At 36.9% G+C, this 19,336-nt stretch overlaps 2 protein-coding genes across 3 annotated transcripts in view; one reads left to right on the forward strand and one right to left on the reverse strand.

The window, feature by feature from the left end:
• Nucleotides 1-15,846, reverse strand: part of tral (LSM14 family protein trailer hitch) — a 244,125-nt gene extending 228,279 nt beyond the window's left edge. For both annotated transcript variants that reach the window (XM_090378611.1, XM_090378612.1), the window contains exon 1: nt 15,500-15,846. In XM_090378611.1, the coding sequence (XP_090234737.1) occupies nt 15,500-15,623 (124 nt within the window). In that variant the 5' untranslated portion in view covers nt 15,624-15,846. The remainder of the gene's footprint in view (nt 1-15,499) is intronic.
• Nucleotides 15,847-16,264: 418 nt separating this feature from the next.
• The window catches only part of LOC150082442 (transcription initiation factor TFIID subunit 4B-like), a 341,032-nt gene continuing 337,960 nt past the window's right edge, over nt 16,265-19,336 (forward strand). The window contains exon 1 of the mRNA XM_090377748.1: nt 16,265-17,633. Within this exon, the coding sequence (XP_090233874.1) occupies nt 16,299-17,633 (1,335 nt within the window). The 5' untranslated portion in view covers nt 16,265-16,298. The remainder of the gene's footprint in view (nt 17,634-19,336) is intronic.

Below are 19,336 nucleotides of genomic sequence, written 5' to 3' on the forward strand. Positions count from 1 at the left end.
CATTTACTACTCAAAAACTCATGAATTTCATCTATCCATCTCCGCCTTTGTCTTCCAGGTTTTCTTCTAGCTCCTCTTGGGTACCATTCTGTTATTTTCTTAGTCCATCTGCCATCATGTCTTCGAGCTATGTGTCCTGCCCAAGACCATTTTAGTTCTTTAGTTTTGATAAGAATGTCCTTTACTTGAGTTTGCTGCCTAATCCATGTGTTTCTTTTATCTAACAGTCTGATTCCCAATATAATTTGTTCCATTCTTCGCTGTGTAGTTCTTAGCTTCTCTTCCATTCTTTTGGTGAGTGCCCAAGTTTCACTTCCATAAGTCATGGTGGGGAGTATACATTGATCATTATTTTACGTTTCAGACAAACTGGGATATTGCTCTTCAGTATGTGACTATATTTCCTGAATGCTATCCATCCAAAATTTATTCTTCTCTTGACTTCCAGCCATTTATCATTATTACAGCTAATAACTTGTCCCAGATAAGTATATGACTCCACCTTTTCAATTACTGCTCCTTCAATCATTATTTCCCTTTCCGTGGCATACTTGTTCATCATTACTTTTGTTTTAGCCATATTCATCTTGAGTCCAAAATCCTTACTAACTTTGAATAACTGATTAAGATTTTCCTCTAATTCTTTGGGATCGTGGCTTATGACCACAATGCCATCTGCAAATCGTAAATGGTTTAGGTACTCTCCGTTCACATTGCCTCCTTTCTGCGACCAGTCTAATCTTCTGAAAGCTTCCTCAAGGGCAGCAGTAAACAGCTTCGGAGATATTGTGTCTCCTTGTCGAACTCCTTTCTCGATTTTAAATTTGCGACTGTCTTTGTCTAGTCTAATAAAGGATGTAGCACTCTCATATACTTTCTTCAAAATCATAATATATGGAGTATCTATGCCTTGTCTTTCCAGTGCCCGAAACATTGCCTTATGCTGTATGGAGTCAAATGCCTTTTCAAAATCCACAAATGCCAGGCATAATGGTGTTTTATATTCATTTGCTTTCTCCATTAGCTGTGATATTACGTGAAGGTGATCCGTAGTTGAGAATCCTGTCCTAAAGCCAGCTTGCTCTTTCGGTTGATTCTCATCAAGTATTCTTTCTAATCTGTTAGTAATGACCCTTGTGAACAACTTGTAGATATGGGATAACAAGCTAATTGGTCTATAATTTCCAATTTCTGATTTATCTCCTTTCTTATGCAGCAAAACTATGATTGCATTATTCCATTGCTTAGGCATCACACCTTTTCTAATGCACTTTGTGAAGAGCCTTGCCAGTTTTTGTGTTATGTCTCTTCCTCCCAATTTTAACAACTCTACAGTAACTTCATCTTCCCCCGGGGCTTTCCGATTCTTCATTTTCTTCAATGCATGTTCTACCTCATCAGGAAGAATATCGGGTATGTCGTATGTGTTGCTACTTTGCAATCCATGTTCCCCACTGCTGGTATCATTCCCTCGCTCCTTGTATAATTCTCTATAGTAGTCTTCTGCTATTTGAATTATGCCTTCTCTGCTGTTTATAAGTACACCATCGCTATTCTTCAGTTTCAGTATCATTTGTCTTTCTGTATTACTGCTCATGGCTGCTGATTTAAATCCTTTGTTTTCCCTTAATGCTTGTTCTACTTTTCTTGTGTTAAATCTTCTTATGTCCTCTCTGAGTCTCTTTCTAATGGCTTTGCATAACTCAGTATACTCAATTTTCTCCCTGTCAGTGTTTTTCTTGCTCTTCATTTGTCGTCTTTGGTTCATCATGACAAGTGTTTCTTGACTAATTTTTTCTTCTTTGGATTTCTGTTTCCCTATAGGTTTCTTGGGCTTTATCACTTTCAGAAAGTTGTAATATTCCTCGTCGATATCTTGGTCCTGAGCAGTCTGCAGAAGCTCAAACTTGTTCTTAAGTTCCAGTACATACTGCCTTTTCTCCTCCTCTGTTATTTCAAAGACCTTTGTATTATTTACTCGAGTCAGTTTTTTCCTTTCCTTTCCTATATCAAGTGTACATCTTACCATTCTGTGATCACTTCCAACATTTACCTTATTCAGGACGGTAACATCATTCACAATATATCTTCTGTTAGTGAGGATGAAGTCGATTTCATTAGTTGTTAATGCATTTGGACTCTTCCATGTCCACTTTCTGTTCACCCTTTTCTTGAAAAAAGTGTTTATTACTGACAGTCCTTGAGATTCTGCAAATTCCACAAGTCTTTCACCTCTTTTATTTCTTTCACCAATTCCAAAATTTCCTATAGTTCCTCTTTCTGCGCTGTTTTGCCTTTTTCCAACCTTAGCATTGAAGTCTCCCATAATAATAGTGTAGTGGGTTTTCTGCTCATCTAGAAGACTCTCAATTTCAGTGTACATTTCTTCAACCTCTTCATCATCATGGCTCGATGTTGGTGCATAAATCATTATAATCTTTAGCTTGTACCTCTTAGAAATCTTGAGTATTAGTCTTGACACCCTTGGTGATGTACTTTTGAATTCCAAAATGTTGTTTTTAAAATCTTTATGGATCAGAAACCCAACTCCACCTTCACTCCTTTCACTGTTTCCATTGGTGTACAGCAGATTTCCACTTGATAAACTTATAAGTGATTCATTTCTTCTTCTTGTTTCAGCCAAACCGATGATATTCCAATTCACATTTTCTAATTCCTTTTCCAGCTCTAATATCCTCTCTTCACCGATGAGTGATCGTACGTTATAACAGGCCAAGTTCAATTTCCGTGCATGGCAGCCTGGTCGTACCCAGAGATTCTTAGCACCCTCTGCTTCCACTCTGATCCTCTCGCTGCCGTAAGAGGGAGAGTGAAAGCTGCTGGGGACTGAGGGCCATTTGTATTGTTGTGCTCTCATTGCTGGAGGGTTTGGTCTTTTCCTCTTCATGCTGACCAGGCGTCTTGAAGAGAACCACTCTACACGTTCGTTGCCACCTACGTGACGTAACAGGGCTTACCATCGAGAAGGTGTGCATGAGTGGATTTTAGGGAGGCAGGCCAACCGGACTTCTCCTAAATCTTCTGTAATAGAGAGATATTGGATCCATCAGTGTTTTAGGCTGAGTGTCTGATAACACACAGGATACCTGTTCCCCTCTATAGATGTGCAGAAATTTGCCTTTAGCCAGCGGGTGGTTAATTGCTGGAACAAACTTCCATCTGTCGTTGTGGAAGTTGATAGGTTAAATAAATTTAAGGAGGAACTGGACAGGCATTTGGAGGGAATGGTGTAATTTTTTTTTGGGTGATGCTGCATAAGCTCATACACTTGCTTTCTTGCATCACATGCCACCACTACTACTACTACTACTGTTGCTAATATACAAAATTCTTATCTTGGACAGCCTTAGTGCATTTACTGGAAAACCACACAGAACCCTTCCAGGTACACAGCTGAGGTGTACCTGGAAGGGTTGCATTTGAGAAAAAGATCAAGAATGTTGGCTGTGTGCTTAAGATTATTTAGTATTCTGGTAGGTAAATTAAAAATCTGAGCAAGGTCAAGTGTAATTACAAAAGTCTCAGCATCGTGACCTGCTGGGTCCACGTGACTAGAAAATGGAAGCCATCTGGAGTTGTAAACATTAAATTCAGCAAGGAAAATAACTTCAATGTTAGGAAAACTGGACTGAAGAAACAACATCAAAGAGTTACAAGTGACCTACACTACAGTGCCAAGACAGCAGTTCATTATCACTGATGGTTTTGTAAATAATCATACATTTCCAAAATGTCAACAGTATTGAATTACTGCTTTCCCAATAATATAGTGAAGTTTGTTAGTATGTTCCTTATCTTCATCAGGCAGAATATTGAGTGTTCTGCCAAGGGCAGGTCCAAGCTTAAACTCAGCAACCCCTTCTACATACCTCAGCTATCCTCTTCACCTGGAAGCCTCATTTTAAGAAATGATGTGGATCTCTTGGAATGGATGCAGAAAAGAGCAACCAGACTGGTCAAAAACAGAAAGAGATACTTTTACCACAAAAGACTGGTTCTGCAAATTTCTGTGCTCGGAAACTAAGTACTTGCAAGGAGACTTGAATGATGTGTTTCTGGGTATCTACCACTCAATTTTTTTCCCTCCATTACATTGTTCATCAATCCCTCACCTCATAACACGTCCAATCCAAATTTTCACCTGCCTTCTGATTATTTCAATCAAACATATTCTCATCTACCTTTCTCAAACCTTCCTCAATTTCACACTTCACCAACCTATCTTATCTTTTCCATCCTCTTCCCAAATTTCAACCTTCCGATCTCTTAATATCTATTTTCAATGTCCATGTCTCTGTTCCACACTATATTGTACCAGTCTTTTTCTTAAACCAATTCCAAATCGCCCACACATTCCTTGCTTCTTTCATCATCAGGTTTCTCAAATGTCTATACTCACCTGTTATATTCTTCCTCCCCCTTCTATTTCTGTATTTGACTCATGCCTTTCTATTTCATAACATTCGTCTTTTCAATATTTATTCTCATAGCAAACCTATCATAACTTTCCTTTAGCCTATAAACAAATTTCTGAAATCCTTCTTTAGAATATGCCACCAATGCTATATCATCTGCAAATATAACTCTCCCCACCATACAATTCTTCCCTTTTATATTTTCTTTATTAAATTTTTCTTTCTCCCTTCCTTCTACATATGTATTAAATAAAGATAAATGCAGACAAAACCAACTTCATTACTTCCTATCTCTACACTATCAGTATCACCATGTTCTAATTAATTTTTGTCCCCATATAATCTACTAACATTCTTCTGTCCTTCCAATCCCTTTCCAGTAAATTAAGGAACTTAACTTAATCAAAAGCCTTCTCAAAATCTATAAAACGTACAGGAAGCCTTGCTGTTCACCTCAGTTATGCTCGCCTTCGTATGTATTGATTTGCAAATAACATGTATTGCACAAAAGATATATTCCAAAAGGCAAAAAAAAAAAAAAAAAAAAAAAAAACGCGTGTGTAAAAAGTATTTATACTAAGCACAAATGTTCTTTAAGAACACTTTTAATAAAGTATAAAAATATTACGAAATAAAAAAATAACAATTGGCAGCTGATTCTCCTCTTCACTCCATGTGCATTTTTGCCTTCTCTCTTCCCCACAATTTGTATCCTTGAGCTGCTAACTGTTTTTCTCCTTAGTATAAACCATGTAATGTAAGGTATAAATAAAGACACCAGTTTATTTCAAGGACTGTGATACTGTGGCTTCATTTTTCTTAAAGAAAAAACTGATTTTTGTTTATTTTTATTTTCATTTCTTTCCCTTTAAGTTCTTTGCAATAGGAAATTACATTTAAAGTGATCACACCATCCATGACTAACATTATAAACTTCATTTGCAATTTTTGCTCATTTGTAAACTTGGTGCTTTGTCCATAACGATCCTCATACTAATGGGCATATGTTGTTGATTTATATCCTCAATCCATATGGCTATTCTTTCTATAACATTTTCTTGTTACTTTGGTGGCACCCACTGAAGTAACATTTTGTGCAACATTTCTAAATACTGCTGATTTTTTTTTTTTTAACTTTTTTACAAGCAGGCCTACTGAGGTTGGCAGCATTCATAAATCTCATGCAATGCCAACCGGCTTCAAATAATGTTTAATTTTTGCTCAGTATCATGTTTTTAGCCTTTTTGTTTTCTAACACAAAAAGTCAGTTGCTGTTGCAGACCACTTAGATGTCATAAGATGTTAAGCAAGGCATAGATTTCCACTTACATACAAACTTCATTAGAAAATTTATAACTGCAAGAAGTGTATTAGCATTAGTAGAGGCATATGATGCAAGAAAGCAAGCTTATGCAGCATCAGCAAAAAAAAACCACTCCCATTTCACCCCTCCATTCGTTTAAAATACTTGTCCAGCTGAGCCTTAAATTTATTTTGGCTATCAACTTCCACAACAAGGGATGGAAGTCTGTTCCACCAACCAACTACCCACTGGCTAAAGGCAAATTTCCGCACATCTATCTTTCCTCAATTTGAATTTATGCCCTCTCACGTGGTTATTCTGAGCAAGAGGAAGAATCCCATCGGCATTGAGCATGCTCAAACCATTCAAGGCTTTATACACCTCTATCAGATCACCTCACAGGTGCCTGGTCTCCAGACACTAATTTGCAAAACTTAAGCCTTTATTCATAAGAGCAACCCTTTGTTCCATTCACTAATGGAGATGTGCAAATGTATCCCCAATTCACAAAGGAGGTTCGAAGGGTGACACGAATAATTACAGACCAGTTAGTTTAACTTCTGTTCCGGGTAAAATAATGGAGTCACTGGTTAAAGATGCATTGCAGGATCATCTAGACAAGACTGCAGCAATAATTCAGACACAGCATGGGTTTGTTAAGGGAAAGTCTTGTCTGACAAATTTGATTGGTTATTATGATGTGGTCACAAAGGAACTGGATGCAAAAAATAATTTTGATATCATATACTTGGATTTCAGGAAAGCTTTTGACACTGTTGCGCATGGAAGACTACTGTACAAATTGGAGCAGAATGGTATTAAGGGTAAGTTGCTACAATGGATAAAAGGATGGTTAAGTGGGAGAAGACAGAGGGTGGTAATCAATGGGTGCTGCTCTTCGTGGACTAATGTTATTAGTGGAGTCCCACAGGGTTCGGTGTTGGGTCCACTGTTGTTTTGTATATTTATCAATGATATTGATGAAGGTATATCAGGCTTAATGTCGAAGTTTGCAGATGACACGAAGGTTGGCAGGGTTGTTAATGACAGTAATGGCAGTGTGCTACTGCAACAGGATCTAGATAATTTGGGCAGATGGGCTAAGAAGTGGCAACTGAAGTTTAACCTTGACAAATGCAAAGTACTGCATATGGGTAGAAGTAACCCCAGAGAAACGTACCAACTGTGTGGTACTACACTTAAGGTGGTAGAAAATGAAAAAGACCTGGGAGTAATTGTGCAGTCAGATATGAAGTTTTCTGAGCAATGTAGACAGGCTGCTAGGGCAGGTCATGGGGTTTTGTCAATGTATATAGGAATTTTGCTAGCAGGGAAAAGGAGGTGATTGTCCCTCTGTATAAGGCAATGGTCAGGCCACGCCTTGAGTACTGCGTACAGGTCTGGAGGCCTCATTTTAGGAAGGATGTAGATTTGCTTGAGCGTGTACAGAGAAGAGCAACACGATTGGTGAGGGGAATGAAGGGATCCTCTTACCAAGAGAGGCTTAAGTTCTGCAAATTGCAGTGGCTGGAGACTAGGCACCTGCGCGGTGATCTGATTGAGGTCTATAAGGCCTTGAATGGGTTGAGCACGCTGAATTCTGATGGGATCCTCCCACTTGTTCAGAATACGAACCTATGGGGACATAAGTTCAAATTAAGAAAGGATAGATGTAGAATAGATGTGCGGAAATTTGCCTTTAGCCAGCGGGTGGTTAATTGCTGGAACAAACTTCCATCTGTCGTTGTGGAAGTTGATAGGTTAAATAAATTTAAGGAGGAACTGGACAGGCAATTGGAGGGTATGGTGTGATTTTTTTTTTTTGGCTGTTGCTGCATAAGCTCCTACACTTGCTTTCTTGCATCAGGTGCCACTACTACTACTACTACTACTAATCTTGTTGCCCTTCTCTGTACTCGTTCCAGCAGCTCTACATCCTTCTTGAAATGAGGCCTCCAGACCAGTATACAGTACTCAAGGTGTGGCCTGACCATTGCCTTATACAAAGGAATAATCACCTCCTTATTCCTATTAAAACATCTGAAGATATTTTTAGATTTTTAAAAATATTCTTGAAAATATTTATAATTGAAGGTAACATTATGGTCCCAATTAAATTTACAAAAAATTTGAGATGTTCTCAGTAAACACAAAGTAAACAATATGAGCTATTGTGGATGGTGTGCATAGACAAACAGTGATGAATTAATGCAATGAGGCTTTCTTGTACATATATCTTTGTTCACTTCTAGGTGTCACATTCTCATCGCACCTTGCTCCCCTCCCTTCCCTAAACCAAACTGTCCTCCATCCTTCCATTCAATATTAAAAGGATGGAGGAAATCTTAGTATTATCTTTGCTACATGCAGAACCAAACCAGCTTATAGTTCTAAAATATTTATATTTTACTACAGCTTTTCTTTTCTACTTGTATCATTATTATAGTCTTAAATTCTTTTGGCCTTGTTCATACATTAATCTACATAATTCTGTTTAAGCCCACTTTCCAGTAATTTTATAAACTCCTGGAATTCCATCAATACCCATTGCCTTATTCTCTTTAATGCTGCATTTACCTCTTGTTCCATTATGACTGGACCCAAGCTGTCTCGATTCATTATTCTTATATTATCAAAACCATTGTCTTCCTGCTGCTCAAAAGGCCCATATAACTGCCTTTTATATATTCCAACCATCTCCTCTGGTTTTCTTAGTACCTTTCTATTCTTTCCTCTATAACACTCTGAGCTCTTCCCTTTTGCTCCATGCTTGTATTCCTCAAAATAAATTTCATCTTCGCAACCTTTCTAACTTCTAATTCATTACAAAACTCATCCCTCTAATCTTATTTATAACTTGTCCATGTCATTGTGAATCTTTCTATGCCTACTCCTGCCACCTTTGGTATTAGTATTTTTCCATTTCCACTGTTTCCTTTATCATGTGCTCTACCAACCAGTGGGTTATTAGATCTTACCCTCAACTATATTCTACTTCCTCTTCAGCTATATTCTTAATATTAATAAACTACTAGGGGGCTTTGCCCCCTACTCGGCAACCCCCGGGCACGCTTTTCTACGTAATATGTACAAGTATGACGGAGTATGTCAAATCTTTTCTATGTAAAAGACACACCTGTTGAAACACACTGATCAATATCTAACCTAATATATAAAAGAAAATAGAAATTATAAGAAAAAACTATAAAAGGTAAAATTGTGTGAATGAAACTTATTAATTGCATGTTCTATCTTAGCCTCTTCACTGGACAGACTGATGGCTATGCAGGTGCTCATGGTTATCCAAGCTGACAAACATGCTGTAGCTTTTCCTAGCTGGCATGGTGTGGGATGCTGACACTGGCCATTAGGATAACCCCAAGGCCAGAGCTGCAAAAAACACAGTCTCTTTCCCTATGTTCTTTTATTCCTACCACCTGGGGTGGTTGAATCTCTTTCCCCCACCCTGGGTGGCCCCTACGCACTTCTGCATGGTGGCTCACTCCACCACCGACTTTCAACTCCAAACCTCTGAACCAGGATAGGCATCCCATACTATCTCCCCTTTCAAATCAGGCAAGTGCCTCAACTATTACCCCCCCTCTGTTCTCTGCTCCTTTCATCCCACCCTCTTCCTATCTCGAGACCCATTATCTCCTTTCCAATAAAAAAAATTTTTTTTTGAGCTCTCCTTGGATGCCTAGGCTACACCAGGGTTCACCCCGCCAGAGCATTAGTGGCTTTCTACAGGTTCCCCAAGGCTAAGTGGCCAGAGGAACAACCACAACTCACACTAATACTTCACAAAACAACACCCTGGCCTTATGCAGAGTATTGTACACTGAGTAAAAACGTGGAAGTGCTGCCAAACAAAAAATACTGTCACTATGATCGATATCTAATCAGGAAATGACCTAGGCAATTATTTACCTGTGCATTTGTAGCGTGCAGCATTCTCAAGGTTGAATAAATATCACTACATAATTATTTACCTGCATTTACATAGGTCACTTATGAAAAGGCCTTTTGCTTTGGGTTTCATAATACATGAGGAATATTGGTGCATCCCAAAGAGCAGGACTAAAATATTGTATTTACAAATATACAATATTCATTAATATACAAAAAAACATTACAATGGAACATCAAACGTTAGACAGGGAAGCACGTGCATAAAGTTGGTTGACGTTATGGATGCAGCTGTCAATAATTAATTGCATTTGTAGTGATGTATTTGCCTCGCCCTCTTCCTCCCCATTGACTTGAATAAAGAAATATTACGCCTTATAGAGAAACATATTACGCCTTATAGAGAAATGCTATAAGGCGTAATATGTTTCAGATTGGCAATACACTATAAAAATAGCACTGAAATCGCCATAATTTATCCAAAATAAACATAAACTACACAAGTAGTATGAATGGCATTGATTTAATTGTATCTCATATTGTAACAATTCCTTCATGACGAGTTAAGTCGATGCCATTCATAGAACTTTTGTAGTTTATTTCGGATAAATTATGGTGATTCACTGTTATTTCTTATAGCTATATTCTTAATACTACCTCTTAAACTTATCCATCAGATCATCTCTGTGTGAAATTAACCTTTCAATTTCTCCAATTCCTCTTTTAATTTCTTTCCCTATTAATATTCTTCTTATTCTCTTCATTCCATCTTTCTTTGTCCCTCTTATTCCTTTAATTTAACCCATATCCATTATTATGATCAGAATATATGTCTGGTCCTGGGTATGAGTGCAGGTTTTTTACACTGTTTTCATATCAAGAGATAGTCTCTTGAAATCTACTACTGCCTAAAATGAATATAGATGAAAATTAAATGGAAGGGCATCCAGCTGAATTCCAGTTTCAATTAGCATTAGTAGAGGCATATGACACAAGAAAGCAAGCATAATTATACAGCATCAGCCAAAAAAAAAAAAAAAAAAACTCCCATTTCATCCATCCATAAGTTTGCCCAGTTCTTCCTTGAATCTATTTAAGCTATCAACCAACACAACGACAGATGGAAGTTTGTTCCAGCAATCAACTACCCACAGACTAAATGCAAATTTTTGCACATCTATTCTACAACTGTCTTTCCTAAATTTGAATTTATGACCCCTAAGGTGTGAACAAGAAGAATCCTATCAGCACCGAACTTGCTAAAACCATTTAAGGGCTTATACACTACAATCAGATCACCTCGCAGGTGTCTAATGTCCAGATGCTGCAATTTGCAAAACCTAAGCCTTTCTTGGTAAGAGGACTCCCTTTGTTACCCTTCTCTGCTAGCAACTCTACATCCTTACTAAAATGAGGCCTCCAGACCTGTACAAAGTATTCAAGGCATGGCCTGACCATTGCCTTATACAAAGGGATAATCACATCCTTATCACTAGCAAAATTCCAGTATATAGTTGACAAGACCCCATGACCTGCTCAGGCACATGTCTGCTCTGCTTAAAAAACTTCATAGCTGACTGCACAATTACCCCCAGGTCTTTTTCATTCTCTACCACTGTGAGTGTAGTACCACACAGGTATGTTTCTCTGGAGTTACTGTTACCCATATGCAGTACTTTGCATTTGTCAATGTTTAAACTTCAGTTGTCACTTCTCAGTTCATCTGTCCAAATTTTCTAGATCCTGTTGCAATTACATGCTGTCATTAACAACCCTGCCAACTTGGATATTAAGCTTGATATACCTTCATCAATATCATTTATAAATATATAAAACAACAATGGGTCCAACTCTGAGAGACTTCCACTAATAACATTAGTCCATGAAGAGCAGTGTCCATTGATTACCATTCTATCTTCTCCCACCCAACAATCCTATGATCCACTGTAGCAACTTGCCCTTAATACCATGCCACTTCAATTTGTACAGTAGTCTTCCATGCACAACAGTATCATTGTTGTTCTAGGGATTTATCAGGTGCAGGGACAACTATGGCCACAGAGCACCAGCAATAGCATCCTGATATCAAAATTATTTTTTGCATTCAGTTCCTTTGTAACGTCTTAGAATACAATCGAATGTCAGACAAGACTTTCCCTTAACAAACCCATGCTGTGTCTGAATTTTCACTGCAGTCTTGTCTAGATGTTCCTGCGATGCTTCTTTAACATTTCAGCAAGTCTTTAACCAGTGACTCCATTATTTTCCCCAGAACAGAAGTTAAACTAACAATTCATTTAAATAAATGTAGATGAACTGAATGGTAAGGCATTTTCTCTTAGCAGATAATTGGTAAGTTGGGGAAGAGAACACTAAAGCATCATAAAACTTGTTTATGCCTATGTTAACATTGTGTATATTAAGAACGTTAAAAGAATTACAAAACTATTACCATGTATTAGAAAGATTATTAAGTAATCATGCAAAAATATGTAACTACAGAAAGAACATTTGCTACATATTCTTAATAATGATTAATAACACTACTTGACAAAATTTTTTTTTTTGTCATACCTCTGGAACAGAATTTGGTTATTCTGAACAAACTTAATGTCCTGATTACGAAAATATCAATCTTTTATTTCTATCACGTCTACATCAAAAGATGTACGCATTTTTTAAATTCCTTGTTTTTATACAATATCAGCATACATGGTTGAAATTATTACACACAATATATGTTATTAGACATGTTTCCCAGTCTGATTTCCTTTTATACTCCAGATTGCTTTCCTGTTTAGGGAACCAATAGTAATCTCCCATCACGGCAGAGTCCCAGTGACCTTGGTATCATTTTTCCATTGCAGATACGTCCTGGTGGAAGCACTCTCCTTGTTTATCACTGACATCTGCTAAGCTTTCAGGAAAGAAAAAAGAAATCCAGATGAGAATGAAGGAAATGCATTTTCAATGACATTCGGCACCCCACGTTCTTGTAACATTTCAGCAAGTTTATCACCAGTTGCTCATAGTTCTCTTTCCGAGGAATCTGTGTTGAACTGGCTCCATGCAGCCAGTTCAACATCATTCAGGTTTCTTTGAAATTCTCATCTTTTCGGAGCTTTCTTATTTGAGGACCTATGAAAATTCCTTCCTTCAGCTTTGCATGAGATAAATTTGGAAACATTTTCAGTAAATATGCAAATCCTCTGCTTTCTTTATCCAGTGCCTTAGTGAAATTCTTAATCAGTCCAAGCTTGATGTGTAAAGGGGGAAGAAAAACCTTTTGTGGATCCACCAATGGAACATACTTTACATTGCTTTTGCCAGGAATATATTCATCTCTCTCTCGTCCCAGTGTTGTATGACGTAGTGTTTGGCTGTTGCATGACTCCACAAACACAGGAACAACAGTATTTAGTGAAACCACCTTGCAATGCAACACGCAGTCCAATCACCTTGAGATCACCACAAATATTCCGACCATAGTCATTGTAATGTATAGCAGCAAGAATCTGAGACTTACTATTGTAAGTTTCTTTCAGGCCAACAGCATGAACAAGAGGAAAAGGTAAAGAATTACAAATGGTAAAGTATTTCCATTATGAAGCAATACTGCTTTCAAACTTAGCTTTGATGCACTAATGAACAAACACCATTCAGAGGTATTGTGATCAACGTTCAGTTCGTGCATAAGACCAACAATGTCTTTGAAGACACACATGTTGTTTTCCATTGCAAAATATCTTGAAACTCTTCATTTCGCTTATGGTATATTGTAATGCTTGTACCTTTGGCGAGTAAGTTCCACTGTTGTAGTCTGAATCTAAGTAATTCAGCCTTCTCTTTGGGTAAGCCAAAGTCTCTGAATTCTTCTTGTTCAATGTAGTGTGGGGGCCTTTTCTTTTTCGCTCGTAGTCCAAATTATGTGAAGTACATGGTTCCGCGACATCTGGTAAAACTATTTCTTCTGTACCTTCATCACTACTTCCAGTACCCCAAGATTTTGGTGGCACAGGTACTGGCAGTTCTTTACCATGTGGCACTGGCCTAATTGCTGATGGGATATTTGATGCAGTGTTTGCACTTTTTGGAAATACCTTTTATTTTTGTCATTCAGAAATAGCACTCTTCGAAATGATTCTTGGACTTGCACCACACCATAGGGAGGGCAAAAGGTAATGCTCTCGGCTTGCCATATAACCACAGCCTTAAGTTCGTTGTACAAGTAATACAATAGATACATGGAGTCCAATTTTTTTTCTTGGTCACCGATCTTGCAGCCGAAGTATAATGAATATGCAAATTTTGTGACATTGTATATTTTCTTCCTCTGAGTTTTTGGGGTTAAGTGTCCACAAACATAGCAGAAGTTGTCTGGGTGACTGACACAAGTTCTGTGCTTTGTCTTCTCCATTTTAACAATGCATTAACCTAAAAACAGTAAAGGCAACTGGTAAATTTGAACAGAAGGTAAATTCTTGTAGAGTAGTTTATCATACACTATATATTGAACAGTTGAATGGTGTAATAACATTCATAAAAATACTGACTTGTCTGGAAAAGTGCATCAAAATCAAAATACACTATATTGCAAGAACAGTAATGACGTACTTGCTGAACTTAGCCCAATAACCAAAACAAACAAAAGTTAATAAGTTTAAAAATTGTATTTCAAACAGTAATGATATCTTTGTAGAGAATCCAGTTATCTATCTATATCTTAAAACTGAGTCTGATAGCAAATTTTTATGATTGATTTTAAATTCTATACATAAAACTTGACCAGAAACAACCATTGATTTGCTGGAGGTAAAAATCATGTTGGGTAGTGTACTTAGTGCATGAATTTTAGATTAGATGCGCCAATAGTTAAAAAAGCATATTTTTCATTATGCACTATCAGTTAAGTATTCATTAACACGACAGCTGTATTAAACAGGCTATCTGTCAGTTTTCACGCTTTTTTAGTAGAAATGTTTATGAATCTTTTCAGTTAGCAAGCCTTGCGATTAACTAAGCATCCATTTTTTTTTCTTTTCTAAATTTATCGGGGGTCAACGGTACGATCCATAAGCATAGACATTTATATAGAATGAGTGAACCTGTATATATTCTTCCATTAAATTGTTACATCTTAATATCATAATGTACACGAGTTATTGCTTATATTCCATTATGTAATCAAAGGCATGCCCGTTCCGAAAATATGAAGAAAACTAACTTGTTTTGGCGAAACCCAACACTTATAAACTTTGTTCAGAATATTTGCCTATCATACAAATGATACGGAACTTGTAATCAAATGGCCTTAGATTGAACACCATATTCACTCTGATCTAACTTACTTTTGTCGATTTTGAATCAAAAACTGCAAGTCACGCATTAATATAATCAACAGAATTACCAGTAAAACAAACCTGTTATATTGTGTAAGTTGTTTCACCTTTGTGAAACTTTCAATTCCTATAAAACTTGTAGGGAATGAAAGTACTTCAGAATGATGTTATTTTTCTGACGTTCAGAGAGGACGTGGATTAAATTTGTAGTCTTACGTTTTATTCACAATCACTTTTTTTATTATTATTGAATCAGCTATCTCCAATTCCAAAGAAACCAATTTACGATAACTTGAATATATAATATTGGATTGTTGCCATGCAATCAAATCCAGAAAACTAGTTGGCTATAAACACACAGAAAAATAACTTTTAATCATGACAGGTGTCACAACTAAAAAAAAAAACAACTAAGGTGTAATAAACAGTTAACGTTAAATAGAAGTGGTCTAAAACGCGAAATATATAATTTTGAAGACTGCAGTAGTAAACAATGGGTTAAGCCAACTGACCTTTAGCCAATGCTACAGTTGATTCTTTTGTGTCAATTGTGTACAATATTCCTTCATATCGAATTTCTGATTTCGATATTAAGCTTATTTTGCTTCCTAAATAAGGAATCTCGCTACTCATCATGAAATATCTCTAAAATCCCAAATATACTGAAGGATGCGACAGATTCGTAAATACTAAACCAAAACTTTCGCAAACTGACATGAAAGGGCGTTTGTCTACCCGTAGCCCACAGAATAACAACAAGCGTCGAAAGATGGCGCTGTCATTTTCTCCGAAACAGTGTTCACGTCCTAATTTCCGAATAACTACTTCTTATTGGTCGTAGCCGACTGATCGTAAATTATCCACCATATGCTTTGCGGAGTGAAGCCAAGTTCGTTGGAAGACTGTATTTAATGTTCAATTCTGTGATATGTGTATTATTTTACTTTTAAAGTCAAGATCGACTATTGCCTTTCTCGTGATGTCCACTCTGCAGATTTCGGACTCTTTTCAAGGTATAAAAAAATATTAAGTAATATGCGTTTACAGGATTCAAATAACTTTTCTTCGCACTTTTTATTGAAATGCAAAAAAAATAACGACTTTTTAATTTTTTTCGTTCACAGCGAGCTGCTCTCTAATTTGTTCGTTTAGCGAGCAGATTCACACTTTCCCAACAGCTAGGGTGAGACGTGTACTGCTTCTCGTAACATTGTTTATGAACTGTGTTAAAAGATTTTCTCGTCTATTTACCCATGATGCATCTGCGCTGGGAACGCATGCGTGTTTTACTTTTCAGTTGTAAAGTGCAAAATGGCGTCGGCAAAATCGTTGGAGGATATGTTATCTTCGGAAGTCGACGAATCTGCAGTGACTGCTTTGGTTGGATCTCTAGAATCGCAGTTATCATCGGCAAGTATTCATATTTCAAATCAAGAAATTGCATCTAGTTCCATAAATAGTAATCATGTAAATAGTTCCTCAGCTGTGGAGAGAAACTTACGTTTGTCTGATAAACATGGAACAGTATTGGGAACTTTGCTGGATCAAGGAAACTCAGTTCCAAACTCAAACAAAACTTTGCCATCAAATTCACAGATAATGGGAATTAGTTCTGTTCCCGCACCTTCTCAAACTCTAGCGAATGCCGTGATGGTGACTTTAGCCGGCGCCTTACCTGCAAGTGGTTATATAAATCAAGTTAGCACGACTCAACAGGCGCTACTGAACTCTGCCGTATCAGGAAGGCATTTGAGTAACTCCGACATTAAGATTGTGTATACACCTCAGTCAACCGTAACGCACTTTGGAACAACTACAAATGCATCATCTACAAGTAGTGGTGTTATACAATCTCACAATTTTCAAAGGGGCAATATGAAGATAGCTGCTGTGCCGAATGGAAACGCGGGTGCCGTTAGTTTGAACGTAAACAGTTCCGGGCAAACAGTACCATTACCAATGATTGCAGTGACAACTGCTGGCCCAGTTATATCGAGGCCGTCAGTTACGACGATGCAACCAACAAGTGGCGCCACAATAAGTGGTATTCACAATTTAGCAAACGTTGCTGCTCAGCAGCCACACTTACTTATCCCTAATGTCGCCCAGCAACAAGCTTCACTTTCTTCACAACATCCTAGCTTGTCTTCGCATCAAACTACCATTTTGAATACAGTGAATGCCAAGCAAGTACTTTCTTCAAGAATGATTGTCAGAGACCAGTTAGAACAGAAACAGCAATTAGATAAGATAGGACTTAAATCACAAGTCGTAATTAAAGATGGACCAACACCTCCATTAGTACATTCTGACAGTAGTGATGCATCACATTCACCATCTCCAGTTAATCCTAGTGTTGTTCAAGTGTCTAATGCCCAAGCAACTGTGATCTCAGTAACAAAACCTACTCAATCTGTGCAACAGCAGCCTGGACAGCCTTTAAATGTTGTAACCCAAGTTGTCACAAATCCTAGTATAATTCCTGGGGTACAGTTGTATGGGGTGCCTGCTAGAACAGGTACTCCAGGAATTGCTACACCAAAAACCCTGGCTCCAAGGGTTGTGTTTAGCAACCAGCTTCGAATAGGACCACAGATGATTGCTACAAGACCAGGTGCACCAGCTGTCCAAATTCCAGCAGGGCAGGTTGTATATATATTTATATTTTTTATTATCTTTTAATAATTGTGTTATTATTATTAAATTCAATACCAGATTAATGTAGTTATTTTGTATAATTATGAATTTATATTCATAAATTTTCTTTATGAATATTTTATAACAGTATATAAATAAAAATCATAAAGACTTGTTAAATGTATATAAGTATTTAATTTAACAATGTGTATAAAGGGTTGCTTTCATATTGCTACTATCCACATCTGAATGTTTTCTGGTTGCATGTTTTACACATTTATTAAAGTGTTTTTTCAAGTTAATGATTGATAGTGAACGTGGAGAACTCTTAGTGAGCTTTTTTTTTTTTTACTGTTACTACTACAGCAGAATTACATTATTATCTTTAATAATAATGTAATTCTGTTTATATCAGGCTTCTAATAATGATCACATTTATTATATTAGTGTTGGAGGGAAAATGTTTAATAAGATTGCATATCTAAATGAAGAGTAGTAGAATAGCCGCAGAAATATAACTTTATGTAATTCATAATTTTTAGGATAAATTTGATTTCAGAGTTGTCTGAAATAAAACATGGTTTATTCATATTTCCAATTTTAACTGTACATAATCACTTTTATTGTTTATATAATTGTTAATACATTCTTGTGTGTGTATACTGATGTTTATTTAGGCCTTATCAGTAGAGATTCAAGTTTTCTTAATAACTGGTGATGTTCCTTATATTTCAGTCAATTACATATTAAATCAGAAAAATCATATTCTTTATAATTTTGTATACTTGCTTATTGCAAATATGTGTTTAAAGACAAAAAAAATATCGTAAATTTGAAATGTACAAATCACATGCTGACACCAAAAACCCAACAAACAAGGAGTACTTTTAAAACATATTCAAAATGATTGTTTCATTGGTTTACCTCATTTCATAAGGATCAAGTGTAATTTTTCTGTTTTGGAAAAAAATATCAGTCCAAACACTGGTTTAATGCACTCCATTTGGAAGATCATTGTTAAAATTGCTCCAAATTAGTTTCTAAAAGGTGGCAGATATGTAACTACAGTGATATAAAGTATTTATTAGAGAAATTAGCCAAAACAGATGTGTTGGTGGAGGAATCTGTCTTCCTTTTATAATCATTATATCTGAACATGCTTCCGATACTCACGTGTTGCTGAGTCATACATTATTAGTATTTTCAAGGTCACAGTAATTCTACCGAGTCAGCCATTTGGATGTTTCCAGGAAAAGAACTACAGCAGTGCCACCTGCTTGTTCAGTGGTGACTAGAAATTCGGCATAAATTGCGTAAAATTATTAAATTGTGACATCACGAGGAAGCTTCATCACTGAATAGGAGCTACTCCATTTATATGGCTGCGGCAGGTTTAGAAGATCGGCAGCTTAAATCCCAAGTCCGGATAAATGGTGAGGGTTTACGTCAGAAAGGGCATCCGGTCGTAAAACTATGCCAAAACCAATAGATGTGTTCCGGTTAATAAGTTAATCCAACTAGAGGAGAAGAAGACGAAGTAAAGTGTGAATTAGTAGTAGTAGTAGTGGCATGTGATGCAAGAAAGCAAATGTATGAGCTTATGCAGCATCAGCCAAAAAAAAAAAATCACACCATTCCCTCCAAATGCCTGTCCAGTTCCTCCTTAAATTTATTCAACCTATCAACTTCCACAACGACAGATGGAAGTTTGT

The sequence above is a fragment of the Mastigoproctus giganteus genome, chromosome 7, assembly GCF_048544385.1.
Source record: "Mastigoproctus giganteus isolate SK-2022 chromosome 7, ASM4854438v1, whole genome shotgun sequence".
Lineage (NCBI taxonomy): Eukaryota > Metazoa > Arthropoda > Arachnida > Uropygi > Thelyphonidae > Mastigoproctus > Mastigoproctus giganteus.